Genomic DNA, 15993 nt, shown 5'->3' on the forward strand with positions numbered 1-15993 from the left:
AAGCTCTATGTCTGTCCAAGGGAACACATGCATAAAACTGGGACACAAAGTTTGGCCCTGCTACTTGCTAGCTAAATATAATCAAGGGCAAGTCATTAACTTCAGTTCCCTTATCTATAAAATGGGGATAATGGGTTTCTGAATGATTGGAATGATTAGAAAATGAAAATAGAATATTTGATGCACACCTGGCACATGGGACAAGATCACTGAATAGTAGCTGGCCTCATCAGTGAAGGGCAGGTTGTAGAGAGGTTTCTGGAGGACTCAGGACAGAACTACCATCAAGTACAAATACCTGTAAACGGACTCCTTTCTTCACGTTATTTTCTAACAGATGACTCTGTAACACAATGTGAATTCTTCAGTAAGTCACAGGTTAAAATCGGGTTTGTGAACATTGTTCCATATGCCCAGTAGACCACTGGAGAATGGACTTCGAAGTCAGACAAAATTAACTTTATTCCTGGCTCCTCTAATCACTAATGTGGTCAATCAAGTAAGGATTCCTCACCTGTGAAGAAACAGCAACAATTCTTTACAAGATTGTTGTGAGGATTGGCTGTAAAGCATGGAAGACCCTGGCAGAGGGCCTACACGGGGTGGGTCTCCAGAAATGGAAGCCATTTTCATCAAGATTGTTATTAGGGAAAAAAAAAATTTTCATTTACAAATGTCGATTGAAAATCTGGTCAATTTTAAAATAAGTTTGCTGTAGGCTTATTTTTTTCGTTCATCAAATGTCAATGGGGTGGAAGGATTGTGCAACTATAAGCAAGATACTGATTCCACTGACTACTAAGTCAGTTTGAAAATTGCCAGAGTGTATTTCTGGATGGTAAACTATATGTCTCTTCTTGCCTAGGATATCTGCAGATGTTTCAGCCCACCTGCCAGCAGAAATGATGCTCAATATTTTAGGTAGCTTTTATATAGGGGGCTGTAATTTAATCACTTGGTTCTTCGTTCTCTATAAAATGGATCTCAAGCCAGAATTAACACAAACAGTACTTCTATGGTGTGTAGATGAATATTCATCTTTCTTTCTTGGACTCTAATTCTCAGTTTGTCTTTCAAGTGGAGAAAGCACAAAATAAGAATATGAGGAGTAATTTCTCATCTCATAATGGAGAAGTAAAAACAATTTTCACCGAATTCTCTAAAAATACTAGAAGATATAGCACAAGACTTTATTTCATAGGTTGTTTTATTTACTGTCTCAATGGAATATATTTTAAAAGCTTAGAAGATATTATACATATATGGCATAGCCACAGAATCTTATATTCCATTATCTTTCTAATTGAGGCAATTAACAAAACAAAATGCACATTCAAACGAAACATGTATCTAAACCATTTAGAAATTATTAAAATTATAGATCAGGTTTTCTTTCACTGATCACAAATTATAGTAATGCTTTTGTGGTACTCATTTCCGGGCTCACTTTGGTGTGTTTATTAAAGCTCGGTATTGTCAGATCACAGGGAGTATCTCATTTTCATTTTCATATCTCCAATTCTAAAGGGGATTTAATTATCCAATTAAGCTGTTAATTAAAAAGACTCCTAAAGAATAAACTGCAGGCTACCAATGGCATTTTAAAATTTCCATTGTGCTGTGTCCAAAAGCAATCTCCCAGAATTTAGACGACCTCCAAGTTACTGTCCTGTATTTCACCTTTGAAGGTGTGGCTGGGATTCCCAGCTGATGGCCAAACCCATTTCCTCTTCTTTCTGGGCACACAGCTGGACTATACATCCCAGTCTTCCCTGTGGTTTGGCTTAGCCACCATACTGAGCTTTAGCCAATGGCACAGGAGCAGAAGTGACAGATAGTTCCTGGAACCAGACCAAACCTTCCACTCAGTATCTTTCATGGCCTCTTCCCCTCTACCACCAGCTTCTTGTAAGATGAGCATGTATTCAATCATGTTGAAAATGGCTGACTCACAACGTGGAAGGAACCTGGGTCCCTAAATCACCAACTGGAAGAGAGAGGCTCACTGACCATTAATAGCCATTTTGTATGCAATGAAAACAAGAAATAAACCTAAATTGGATTAAGCCATTAAGTTAATGTTTCAACAGCTAGTGTGATCTTAATTTAAAAAAAAACAAACAAACTGAACTTGAGGGACATGCAAATACCTTAGACCTAACTGAAAACATTCGCCTCCTTCAAATTTTGATCAGGTCCACTTAGATATTTATCTAACAATTGAATCAGAATCAATACGTCTTGGGTCTCATAAAAATTTATCATAGAGACCACAGCATGAGAAATGCTAGACTCCTTGCCTCCATTCCCCCAAAGCTCCTCCTTCCTGTCCATGCCCCCAGAGACCACTCATCAACTATCATTTCTATGCATCTTTCCTTCTGCCACTACCCCATAAACAAGAATTTTTATTTCGAGGATCAGCTAAGAAACTAGAACAAACTCTCTAAGAGGGGCACTAACAGGCTACACTCAGCCACTTATTCCCCACCAGTTCTGTCACCCGTCCGATACCTGTCTCCCGCACACGGTCCCTATGGCACGCCTATGAAAAACCAGTGCTTTTTCAGATCTTAGAACATTATCAGTGCCAGAAAAATGTTTAAGATAATCAATAAGGGACTCTACTTGTCCTACCAGCCTAACCTCAAAATGTCCCCATAGAGCCGTATGCGTTCTATGGTACACCTCTAGATTTGTCTGGACTCAGGCAAGACAGACAGGCTTGTGTTGTCCAGCATCACTCACTGTCCAAAGGTCAGCGGGGGATACAAAAATCCCAGGCACTTCCAGTTCTCTAAGTGTGCGTGGGGCAAAGAGGCTCCAGTAGCATGAGTGCAGCTCCCCTAGAGAGCCTGGGCCACTTAGAAAGAAAAGCACCCAGGTGAGGTTAGGGTGCCCAGGGAAGGGGAGTTGCTGGGATTTGGGCAGAGAGAGAGCACCGACAGCAGCCACCAGAGGGGAGTTGAGTAATTCCTTTTCTATGCACCGAAGCATAACCTGATGTCCTTGAATATCACCACATTCGCCACAAAGCAGGGTAATTCTAACAGCTTATGGGCCTGTCTCCCACGTAAGACAAGACTATTCACTGAGGCCCAGGGACAGCATCTAATCTGCCTAATACAGCTAGTTCCATGAGATGAACAGAACAGGTGTTCAGTTATGGTGTACTGAGTGACTATAAATGGACTAGATCGTTAAAGAAAAGTGAGAGCCCATAGAGATTCTTTGGTCTGATACTAACTGTAATGTTCACCATCATTTTGTTAAGACCAGCCCTACTGTGGCTCCTAATTCCCTCAGAAGCTTCCCTTTTCCTCAATAAGAATATTACTGCATAAGCAATAAGCCACCTCTGCTGACTTACATTCTGGAAGAAAATACAATGACTGCCTTACAAATCTCTCACTGTCTGCCAAGTTAAGGCATTCAAATCCCACTTTCCTAGATCAAGAAACGTAGTCTACTAGGGTGCTTTGGGGGGCAAACAGGACTGTCTAAAACAGAACTGAATGTGTTAACAGATACAATCAATTATATTTTTTAAAAGAGAGTAAAACACACATACACACATATACATAAAAATAGAGAGGAAACAGAAAATCTTCAACTTTTTATTGTCCTTAAAATGACTGTTCACATTGTTCTACAAGAGAAGAAAATACAATGACCATTTAGATATAAAACGCATCATGCAGGTACACCTTTCTTCAGACCAGTGGGGGCACAGCCACCAGTAATGAGAGTGTAGCTGCATGTAGCAAGCATATTCTTCCTTACCTTAATATGCAATTGAGACGTTACGTTAAAAATCTCAAGGAAGAAGCCTATCAAATGCTAAGTGATTATGGAAATACTAAGAGAATAAATGAGAATCGGGGTGATCTAAGGGATGAGGGTTAATGCAGAGGTCAGCAGCCCACAGAACAAAGACTCTGCCTTTCCTGATTCTGGGATACTCAACAAAGCAATTTCAAACCTCTCTCCACTTCTCTGGCATGAGCATAACCTGTGTGGCAAGCCATCATTCCTTGTTGCTTTTTAGTGATGCTCCAGGGCTAAAGAAGATAAAATTTATGTGCTATGCTTTAAGCTCCATTGAGGAAAGGCACTGAATAAACTTCAGGATAATTTACGAATCCTGAGCTTGCATCTGTCATGTCCAAGTCCATCTCATAAAAGGCAAAAACGGAAATAGGAGGCCAGTGCTGTGTGGCTGGTGAAAAGCTGAACAAACTTTGGGCAATGGAGATAAGCTCAAATAATACCACTTTATATACATAAAATCCTTGACTAATCTGGGAGAATTTTCAAAAAAAAAAAAAAACCTAACTCCTTCCAACACACAGACAATAGTCCATTGGCAGAACATCTGGTATATGAATCAGAAAAGTATGTGACGGCAGTTCTAGTCTGTGATCCAATATCTAATTTCCTTTTGACTTACCACGATTATTTTTGTAAAACTTTATGGCTGTACTCCAGTGGATGAGCTTAGCAAGGATTGCCCAAATCCTGTCTTCTTGTCAGCAACATATTCTTCTCCCTACTTTTTTACCTTTCCTTCCACTCATCTTTTACCTTCTTCCCTCTACCACTTACTCAGAGTCTGCTTCCTGTAGTGATCTGTATTGAAGAAAAGGAACAACGAGAGTGTCGTCTGAAAATGTAAACATGAGCATGTATTTGGAAATCCAATCCTACCGCAATATGGCTCTAGCTAGTACTGAGGATTTGGTATCGCTGCTTTGGGTTTATTTTGTTTTAATAACGGCCGTCGTATCCACAGCTTTCTGGATAGCGGACTTATGTCAAGTCAAGTTAATCAGGACAAGGCAGCCACATCATTTAGAAAGTGTAGGACCCCAGCTGATCACCAACCAGCTGTCCTCAACCAGCAAGTGACTGATGCGCATTTCCACAATCCTCAGCCTGTGCTTTCAGAAATCAAACACTTTCTCTGACCTGCAGGAATGTGTTTATTTGGAGTTTAAAAAGAGAAATCTAGAAGGAAAATGCTATTCATAAAAGCATAAGAAACCACAACTGATTTTAAATGTCCAAGTACTGGCATAAAACAAGGAGCATCTTGTACGTCTAAAACAAATCAGAATGATTCCTCCAGAGAAAACACATGTCTACTCCCAGCAGACCCACCCTAACTGCCCTTGCTTTTAAGAATATGAACAAAGGTCACATTAAGCCTTGGTTAAAAGGAAGAAAAACTAGCTGCACTTCAAAAGTTAATTCATTCAGAGAGGAGGAGGTCAAGGGGAAAATCACTCTCCCCTAAAGCAGTGTAACTGTTTTCCTCATGATGCTGCCCCTGCAATTTTCCCCCTTCAGAAGTTCCCACAATTACAAAAAGACATGGCACGAACTTAACATTTAAAAAATAAAAAAGGACAACAAATCACAGGGGTGCAAAATGGCCCCACAGTTAGTCTGAATTTGTCCTTTTGCTTTTGAGATTTTCCTATTGGCCAAAACTGCATATACAATGAATAATGCACAGGGAGGAAAGTTATTTTAAAAAACTTGAAATGCCAGATTAAGGCCATCACAATTTTATCCTACAGATACACACTAATAAGAGATGTACGAGTTCACATGAAAGCATCAAGTCCTAAGGATCAAAAACTTAGGCCTGCTCTTTCTAACAGACTCTTTAGAAGGCTTAGACGGTGAAAATTATGTTTCTTTGGACTATGCAGGGAATTCTAAATTTAATCAATAAATTCTAAAATGCCTTCAACAAATTTTTCAAAAAGCATTTTTTCAAAGAGAGGTAACATTAACCAAGCCAAAACACAAGGTTACTTCGCACCCACTTCAGTGTAGTATCTGTTCCTTTAAGCTAAAGGGGGAATAAAAGCCCTAAGTTCCTAACAGAGAATCAGAAAATCATTTTCTCAATGTCTTGTCATTTCAGAAACAGAAAAATGCACATACATGAGAGTAACGAGACAAGTTAAGAATTGGACAAAGGAAAAGTGTCTGTCAGAGAGACATAATCATTGAGGCTTGGGCAAAAGAGATCAAATGGTGGAGATTTCATCTCCTCGTGTCTCTACTGTTGCGTGATGAGGAGTTTTGACTTCTTCTGGGCCTTAAAGACACATCCTTTTCTCTTTTTTCTATTTGAAGAACTGAAACCCTTTTTCAAGTAGCCTTTCGGCCAGCTTTGCTCATGCTGACTTAAACAGGGCAATCAGCTACGTCAGACAGAAGCTGCAAGATGCATTTTCATCCCAACAAACTTCTGAACCGAGGGCAAAAATATCAGCAAAAATTGTAAAATGAAGCTCCAACACATTTCTAACTTAACCACCATTGAGTTAATAAACGTGGTGGATGGCGATACGTAAAACCTAGCAGCAGTGCATTCCATAGAGCAGCAAGAACTACCAGGTGTTCCAGGAACATGTCTTCGTCATTGAGGGTTACACATTCAATAGACCGAATTTTTTTCTGGATAAATTATGCTTAGATCCCTGCGAAGCTGTGGCTTAAGACGTTATATACCACCTAGCTGTTTTAAGACTAAAAATGGGCAAGAGGAACAATTCAGCAGATAATGTTTTAACAAAAGTAGCCTAGAGATTTATTTCTGTTAGTCTGGTTTTGTAAAGAAACATACTGAGATCCCTTCTTAGATTCCGAGCCCTACAATTTGAATATACTCTTTCCATCCAACCAACACCCAAATACGGAAGATGCACTAAAAACTGGAGTTCAGGGAGGTGGGGCAGGGAATACAGGCTGACAGCAGTGGCGAAGAGCGCTCCGTGTGGCCTCTACTGGTACTGCGTGGCTCTTGGGATGGCAGAAACCAGCGGTCCAGCTACCAGAGTCGGCAGGAGTCCGGGCCTCTGTTCATCGTGGAATTCGATGGACAGTTAAAGGCTTTCTGGAATTCTTCGAAGTTGCTAACTGCACCATTGACCCTGGAAAAGATATGTCACAGCTCATGTCATTTAATTCTTCCATCTCAAGAGGTTCTGGAAAAAAACTTTAACAGTGTACTGCTCACAGGGATGTTGCATTCATTTCATCTGTTTACAAGGGAGACAACTGAAGACCAAAAGGGAGAAGTAAATTTCCAAAGAAATTCACAGAGCTGAGACTAGAACCAACACCTCCTGAAAGTCAAACGCTATGATTAATCTTCCCAATACCCTCAAATTCCTATCAACTATAGGATTTACAATTCCTATAAATTATGTATGTGATTGTATAGTCCTACAAATTTACAGATTCCTATAAACTGTTAGATTTACCAATACCTGGGCTTTCTATTTTTTTAACATTTATGGAAGGTATAACTGATATAAAGTGCACACATCTGAAAGGTAAAGCTCACTGATTTTGTTCATGTGTGTATACTCATGTTACTACCACCCAGAACAAGATATGGGATATTTCTAGCACCTAGAAGGCTCCACGGTGTGCCCTACCAGTGGAGCTTCCAAGGATAACTACCAGTCTGACCTCTATCACCACTGATTAGTTTTGCCTGTTTTTGAACTTCATATGAACAGACTCCACAGTATGCACTCTGTTGTTCCTGCCTTCTTTCACTCAATATTATGTCTGTAAGATTCATTCATGTCATTGCTACCTTAGACCTCACCCAATCTACAAAAACACTTTTGCTTCATTCCTATTACATTTGAAGGTTCATACTTACCTCAAATTCAGTCCAGGCAACAAACTAATGAATGGTATCTACTCGTTATTGATGAGCAATGTTTTACCGGAGTTGGTTCCAAAATCTGGTGTCCTTACAAGTTCCCTGACTGCAGTAAAGACTGTGGATTCCTACTCAGCACTTTGGTTGGCAGTGCTATTTCCATTGTGTGATTTCTGCTGTACTCAAAATCTATAGTTACCGCAGACATCACTAACAAGCCAGCAAAAACTGCCCCCTCATCTATTTCTTACTCAACTTCATGTTCAGAGTGTTGACTAGAGAGACTCAGCATTCTTAGATACTATTTCTTCCCTAACGACTATGTGACCTATGGGCATGTGAAGGAATATAGTGGCCTGTATTCAAACCTCCTGTGTTTTAGCTGGGATATATGAGTAGGGATATCATAGTGTGATACACCCTGGGCAAATGCTAAAGAGAATTTAGCTGGTAATTAGTAAGTATACTCTGTAAATTATCAGCTAAAATCCAGTATTACAGGCAACTAGTTAGTAAAAGGAAATTAGTTTCTAAAAATCTTACCTGTTAAGTAATTAACCTACTGTGTGGTTTCTATCTGCACCACTCATCAGTGGGAGCATACTTTAGTTCATTAGAGACTGTCAGCATTTTTTGACAGTTTAGCCCAGTGGGGTAGAATTTTCTAACACTGTGATTAGATTTTTATGCTCCTGGGTAATTTAGAGTCAATTTCTGAAACATTTCTAAAGCAAGGTTTTAGGAGTAAGATTTTTAAATATAGGAGAAAATTTAGATGATTTTCCTACACTGTGCTGATGGATTCATTTAAACATTAAACATAAGGATATCCAGGTATGACAAGCTCTAAGGAAAGAACTGGTCAATAAAAAATTACTATCGTTTCTTATATAGCCCCCATTATACTTCTCTGACCCCAACTACAGAAAATCTCAAACGGGGCTAGAAACCTAGCACTGGGTAAATACCCTAACCTTAATTTTATTTTCACTTATTATTTCATCATTCTGACAATTAAGATTGCAGGTCATCATCCCTTTCCCTTCATTTGAAGCAACTATTTCAAAAAATGATTCAAACTAAAAACCAAAACATAGCGCTCTGACTTCAGATATGAATTCTAATAGCTAAATATCCTCATACATCCTGTTTTGTATTCCGAGCTATTCGGAAAGCGGGCATTCATTCATTCTGCCAGCCGGCTGCATGGAAGAACAAGAGGCTTTCATGAAACAGGATACTCTAGAATACAAAATGCACCAGAGCTCTGTGTGCTTTAAGGTACAGTATGTGAGCTCTCATCCTTGTCTAAGGAAAGAGACATTCGTGGCCCCCCCCACATACACACACAAAAAATGTAGGTGGTTGGATAAATCAAATATTCCCATTTACTAAGCAGCCATGGTGCTCATGGCACCCCTGGACTGGGCCTTGCAAAAACTGGAAGATAATAAATGAGAAATAATACTAAAGTTATGATTTGGATTCTAAATTGCCTTTGGAGTCTTGTACTAGCTCATGGATCTCCTGCTATAGCAATGGGCTAGGGGCATGCACAAATGCCTACCATGGACATTTTTTTTTTTTAAGAGAATGCGGACTAGACTAGCTTCCTGCTAGTGAAAGAAAAGGTGCTCAGTTTCTCTTTGGCCAAGTATTTCTGTCTGCAAAATGGAGAGACTGCTGTTCACAACACAGGCTCTTGTTCCAATCTCCTGTTTGGTATAACACTGGGACAGCTGAGTCAGGGAAGAGGTAGGACAGTTTAAAAAGAGGGTCACTGATTTGCCCATTTACCTAAACTGAGGGGGGCTGTGAGCACCAATTTGGATTTGTTCTCGGGCAGCTTCTGGTCTGTAGGAATTACACCTCACCTAGAAGAGAAAAGCATGCCAATAATTATGTTTCCTTTCCAATTACACACTTTCTACCTCCTTAACTGCTCCAAATTATACTGAAGAGTAATTTTAGACTCAGTGGATGACAAACAGTTTTAGTAGATCAGGTAAAACCTTCACCAGTAACAGCATCTATTATTCCAATCCCCAGTGTAGAAGGTTTTATTGTTGTGCATAATTCCACAATTTGAGTAAATTACGACAGGTTCCAGACACAATTCTTAAATCAAGAAAACGCTGTATATGTCCAGGAATCGACCAATGTATTAATTCAAATAATATAATGCTTGGAAGAGGGCTTACCAAATTCAACCATATTCACTCCAACGGAAAAAAAATGAATCCATCATCTATTACAGAGTATGGTCATGGGAAGTGAGTGTTTCGCACCCTAGGTGCCTTGCTTGTGTCACCCCTAGTCAGGACCTTGGACACGAAAACACTTCTCCATAAACACAGAAGTTAGGCAAAGCTCTAAGACTTGCTCTGATCCATGAAATGTGAGCAGAAGTGATAGACAGCACATCCTTGTGGAAGCTTTAAAAACCTAGCAGAAGTTCTAAGCATCTTAAGAACAATTTAAGAAGCCACATGAAGGTTCCCTGTACACTTCCTCATACCACTTTCCTACTCCAATGGTGAACATGTTAAGCATGTGTTGAGATCAAGACTCCAAAACCCAGGTCCTTGAGTAAAAACTACAAGCCGAGCCCCTCTCTCAACCCACATTTGATGGGGGGCATGAACACAAAAGAAACTGTCTTTGTATTGCTTGCTCCTGCACCGTAACTTACTCAATCCTGACTTGCAATGTGTCTGGAAACATGATATAATCTTGAAGTATGAAAAGAACTGGGAGACAAGCAATGATGGGGTGCATTCCAAGGGCAGAAGAAAATAGAAGCAAAGACCTACCCGAGAGGGAAAAAAAAGCAAGACATTCCCTGTAGCTGGACTGCATGGTACATAATGGGCAGTGATGGGAGACCAGGGTAGAGAGAGGATGTTGCCAGATTTCTGAAGTCTTGAGCCCCAAGCTAAAGAATTTAAACTATATTTAAACATTGTTTGTGAGCAAGAAAATGATAAAACCATGTTTTTAAAAGAATTATCTGGCAGAGGAAATTAGAGATCAGTTTGAAGAGTCTAAATTCATGGAAAGGTTTATGAATGGCCACTAAATAAGGATCAACAGGAATGGAGAGAAGTAGAAGGATAAGATTATCTGAGGGAAAAAAATTAACAGGTAACACAAACTACAGGAACACAGGAAGCAGAAAAGGTGATATGCTGCTATTGCTTTTGATGAAGATAAGCAGTCTGAATGTGACTGTGAAGACACTTTCGTAATATGATGCCTGCATTTCCTCAGAGGCTAGCTAAGTTGAAGTTGTTTGCCACATTCGCCATTACCTCACTTCTTCTTGTGTTATTTCTTCTTATATTCTTACATCATTGTATGGTATTGTTTTAGCGCTGTCTTTGCTTCACAAACCATTTAAGAGACTTCTGAAAACACATTATGGTTGTTACTGTTTTCCTAGAATCCTTTCAGGAGGGAAAATAACTTACTCCCTATAAGCAGACTTCTTCCAAAGTACAAAAGACTGAAAATCTCCTCCTTCTGTCAGTAGGAAAACCTCCAAGATAAATTTCTCATTAGTAACATAAAATAGCTTTTCATTTTTTCCCTAAATCTCTTTAGTTTAAAATAAATCAGATATGCTTCGGAATTTTATTTGAAGACATTTCAAAAATTACGAAGGTAATGTTGCTACCAATTAGTTTACACACGAAAAGATATAACTAGGATATAACTAAGATGGGCTTTAATTAAGTAAGTTAACATCTGAAGGAAGAACCAATGGACACTGTGCTTTGTCCTCTCGACCAAGGGTCAGCACATTTTTTCGGTAAAAGGGAAGATGTTAAATATTTCAGGCTTTGCAGACGAGAAGGTCTCTGTTTCAACTCAGTTCTGCCACTGTCACACAAAACCAGCTACCCACAACGCAAAGGAAAGAGCGTGGCTCTTTTCCAATAAAAGAGTTTTACCAAAAATGGGCAGCAGACCATATTGGGCCCATGGGTCCTAGTTTGCCGACCCCTGCTCTAAAAAATTCTAACTATATTGTGAGATATCTGACCCAGTACTGACTCCCCGCCCACACACCAAAAAAAAAAAAACTTCCTTAACTGAACTGTTACTTACTCTTACCATTTTTAAGCAATTCATCTAAAAATGTCAGGATTTTCAATATACCCAGCATCTTTGCTGGGTGCTATGGGGATACATAAGAAATACAGGGATCCAGAAGATTAGCTATGGAGATAAAACTAAAAGTCCTCAACATTTTGAGAACATTTAAGGACTAAACTGCATAGTAATGAAGAGAAGTGTAAAGGAGCTGGAGATTCAAAAGAGAGAGAGAGAAAGAGAGAACTGGAGTCCTTGGGGAAGCTTGTGGAAAATGTGGAGGAGGTGGAACTCACCATGCAGCCTGAAAGATAACGACAGGGTTAAGTCACCGGAGGGGGCGGAGTACGAAGGAGGTCACATTACAGAAGGAAAATCAAAAGCAACGCCCCAGAGACAGTAACAGGCCTAACACTGCCGGGTGGCCAGGAGGACGCCTGCCTGGCTAAGGGGGAGTGTGGCGGAGCCGCCAGGAACTCAGAGCTGGTTGTGTAGAGTGGGGGAAGACTGGACACGATGAGGAGAGCCAGCTGCACGTGCCTGGCCTCCATGTGGGAGTCCCTGCGGTGCCCTGAGCAGGCCAGTAATGAAATAAAAAGTAGTATTTCAGGGGCATGTAAGATAGCGGTGGGAAGACGCCAAAGGCAGAAAAACATGCCTTAGGCTGTTGGGATAATGCGGAATAGGGGAGCTCAAGGGCCTTCTACTGAGCATGAGATACAGGGTAACGGGGAGAAAGGGAGGATGAATCTAAAGATCTAAAGTGGAGAGAAAAGGATGAAACATCCAGCTTTGGGAACCCATGTCATAAAAACAAGGACAGACAAATCAAGGAAGAGAGAAGAATCTAGATTTTCTAACCGGGAAGGCCCAAAGACCAGGCTGTGTTGAGAGCAACAGGAAGACTAAAAAGGAAGGTCATTTCGGTGACTCCAGGTACGCTGCTGTCATGTTGATAAAGCAGCATTTATGTAGTGTTGTCATGTCAGCTTTAAGAAATAAAAGATAGCAGAAAGATGGGACTCCTTTAGCCAGGCTCAACCAGAGAAGTGTGGGAAGGAATCAGCTTACTGAGGAGACAGTAAAGACTGAGCCAAAGAAGGCTGTGCTGGTAACAACCGTGGTCTTAGGGAGACACATTTGCCCACTCTGAAGCCACGTGTTAGAACCTTCATTGGCTCCTCCCTACCTGCTTTGAAAATGAGGCCTACACGTTTGTGACATAAGCCCGGGCGATAACCAACAGCAACCAAGAACTGGCGCTTATCTCATTAGCCAGAGACTTGAACTCAGAATTGTGTGTTTTTTTAGTACACATCTTCTTTCGCTTTCTGTTCGGAAAGCCCATCAAAGTCACAAATGGGTGAGATGACTCTCCTTGGTTTTTTGTATTTTTTTTACATTTTTTTATAAACATATAATGTATTTTTTTAAGATTTTATTTATTTGACAGAGAGAAATCACAAGTAGGCAGAGAGGCAGGCAGAGAGAGAGAGGGGGAAGCAGGTTCCCCGCGGAGCAGAGAGCCCGACGCGGGGCTCGATCCCAGAACCCAGAGATCATGACCTGAGCCGAAGGCAGAGGCTCCAACCCACTGAGCCACCCAAGCGCCCCAACATATAATGTATTTTTATCCCCAGGGGTACAGGTCTGTGAATCGCCCAGCTTACACACTTCACAGCACTCACCAAAGCACATACCTTCCCCAGTGTCCATAATCCCATCCCCCTTCTCCCAACCCCCCTCCCCCCAGCAACCCTCAGTTTTTTGTGTGAGATTAAGAGTCACTTATGGTTTGTCTCCCTCCCAAGGGGATAGGAGAAGAATAAATGAGACTCTCCTTGGTTTTGATGTTGTTTTCAGCTCAGGTAGTCTTCACCTGTCCACCTGGCTGTGGGAAACGCAGCTTTGAGGGCCCTCCACAGGTTGAAAGTGGTGGAATACAGTCGGCCAATGACGCAAAAAAAAAAAAAGAAGAGAAAGAGAGGAGAAAAAAGAGAAATGCAGCAAAAGGCAGAGTGCCAGAAGCCAAAGAAGGAATCACTAGAAATGGTTATAAAGTGTAGGGCATACATTAAGAAGTCAGCATATATTAAAGAAATACCAAGTGGGTTATGATAGGACTGGTCGCCCACTTGACAAACAACACCGATAAACCCTGACTTGACTGGTTCATTAAGTATGTCTCACAGAACATTAAGAAGGTGAAATTTATCCTGAAAATAAACAGCAAGATCACATTTCAACTAAAATCAAAGCTATACCACTGAACTTCTGACCACGGGAGAAGCCAAAATCCCGCATTTCACCTTTGCAGCCCCTTCCTGGGCCTACTCACGTGCGCGTAACTCAGGAAGAAGAGCTGGTTGTTGGTGAAGACGATGCCTGGGAGCAGAGGCTCTTCGACTCCCTGCCTCTTGTCCTTTATCCACTGCCTGTAAGCCTGGGGAAGGAAGCAGAAAGGCTGATCCCCTGCAATGCTGGCCTTCCTCTTTTCTCATCCAGGGCCCGAGATCCTAAATAGATCCCCCACCAGGAACAAAGTGCAGCCTGTCAGAATTTTCCTTTAACAAACCAACCCCTGGAAATGCAAATCAATGTTGTGTAGCTTAACAGTGGGGCAGCTGCACCTGTGAGAAGACCTCACCCTCAATAGATACCAGAGCCCCTGGGCCAAAGCAGGCACGTGTTAAATAATTCCTCCCCCACCAAGAAGCTGTTCTTTTCCTAACACAATGGCAAGGGCTGTGGAAATAAATTTGGGGGTTAACATATGGGGCCAAATTTTTCTTTTTCCAAATAAAAGGGAAAACTCACCGTCATTTTAGAAAATCTATGTTAACCAGAATACAGGAAGGGTGTAACCTCAGAATAATACTCTGGTCTTGACGTTAAATACATTTACCTTTTTGAAAATCTTCCCACATCATCCTTATATTTCTTGTTTAACCAAGGATCAGTGGATGATGGAAACATTATTAGGGACTCTCACCTGCCCTCCCCGCACTATACGAGAACCTCTGTGTGGTCTCTGGCCACAATTCAGAAGTTTGGTATTTTAAGAGAAAATCACAAGAAGGGCTATAGAGACAGCATACTCAGGGAAAACTCATATGAATGTAGCCCTGAGGAGATTTCTGTAGCATGTTTTGATATTATTGTGAATGCATCTACTGAAAGCTATCCTTTAAATACATAATTCTTAACATTTATTATTCTTTAGGGTGACTTTAAACCCTAAAAAGAAAAAAAAAAAAGAAATGCAGCTCTATTCACATAATAAAGCAGGACAGCATTGATGTGGAAATATAATTCTATTTACAGAAATTCACAGAATTGACAGAAATCTAATTCCTCAAGAATATGTCTATAGTGTAAATTGAGGGACACCCACATGGCACTCAATAGTTTAATTTTAAAAATCACAGCAAATGTTGCAGTGCGTACCCTAAAAGCTTCCCGCAGACCTCCATTATCAGCAATATTTTCTCCCAGGGTCCTCTTCCCCTTCACCTAACAAAGAAAAAGAAAAAAAGAGTGTTTCTCAGCCAACTATCATTCAGCAAGAGGCATAAATGTGATAGCTAGGGAGAGTACCATATTTTAAAGAGTAAATTACATGGACTAAATCACAGGTAGTCATAATATATTGTGAGATGGCAAACTAACTCCAGCAAGGTGCTTCTGAATACAATAATTTCTATTTTATTATGCTACACGTTTCTTTCTCACCCACCTCTGTATTCTCACCAATTGAGCCAACTCCAATAAAATGTTAACAATATTCTGAGTGACTCTGGTTTAATGGAGTAAAAGTAGAAATGTCAATACAGACTACTTTCTCTGATTAATTCATATCATTTGAGTATTCTTTTCGGTGTGCTTTGTGTTTCCAAACATTTACGATCCACACAGGAACAAAACTTCATGAAACATCACCATTTTACCTCAGCAACGATCATGAAAAATTAAAAGGAGGGTAGTTCTTACGGGTGGGGGGGGCGGGGATCAAACAGAAGTAGCCCAGGCCACAAGGTCAAGGTTTGCAATGTGCAGGATAACCGGCCAAGCATGGTGAAATAATTCCTCCACACCTTTGAAGACTGTTTCTGAAATCCCTACGCAGGACAGGACAAAGAGCGTTCTAAACCAATACAGCCCATAAGCCAGAATCCAACCTGCCCCTTTCTTCTATGTAGGCT

General features: G+C 40.6%; 1 protein-coding gene across 2 annotated transcripts in view; it reads right to left on the bottom strand.

Annotated features, from left to right (window-relative positions):
• Positions 1-3603: 3603 nt before the first annotated feature.
• Positions 3604-15993, bottom strand: part of PHEX (phosphate regulating endopeptidase homolog X-linked) — a 205416-nt gene continuing 193026 nt past the window's right edge. For both annotated transcript variants that reach the window (XM_044234827.1, XM_044234828.1), the window contains exons 19-22: positions 15239-15304; positions 14130-14234; positions 9494-9570; positions 3604-6950 (exon numbers count right to left, since the gene is read on the bottom strand). In XM_044234827.1, the coding sequence (XP_044090762.1) occupies positions 6848-6950; positions 9494-9570; positions 14130-14234; positions 15239-15304 (351 nt within the window). In that variant the 3' untranslated portion in view covers positions 3604-6847. The remainder of the gene's footprint in view (positions 6951-9493; positions 9571-14129; positions 14235-15238; positions 15305-15993) is intronic.

This window comes from Neovison vison, chromosome X, assembly GCF_020171115.1.
Source record: "Neovison vison isolate M4711 chromosome X, ASM_NN_V1, whole genome shotgun sequence".
NCBI lineage: Eukaryota > Metazoa > Chordata > Mammalia > Carnivora > Mustelidae > Neogale > Neogale vison.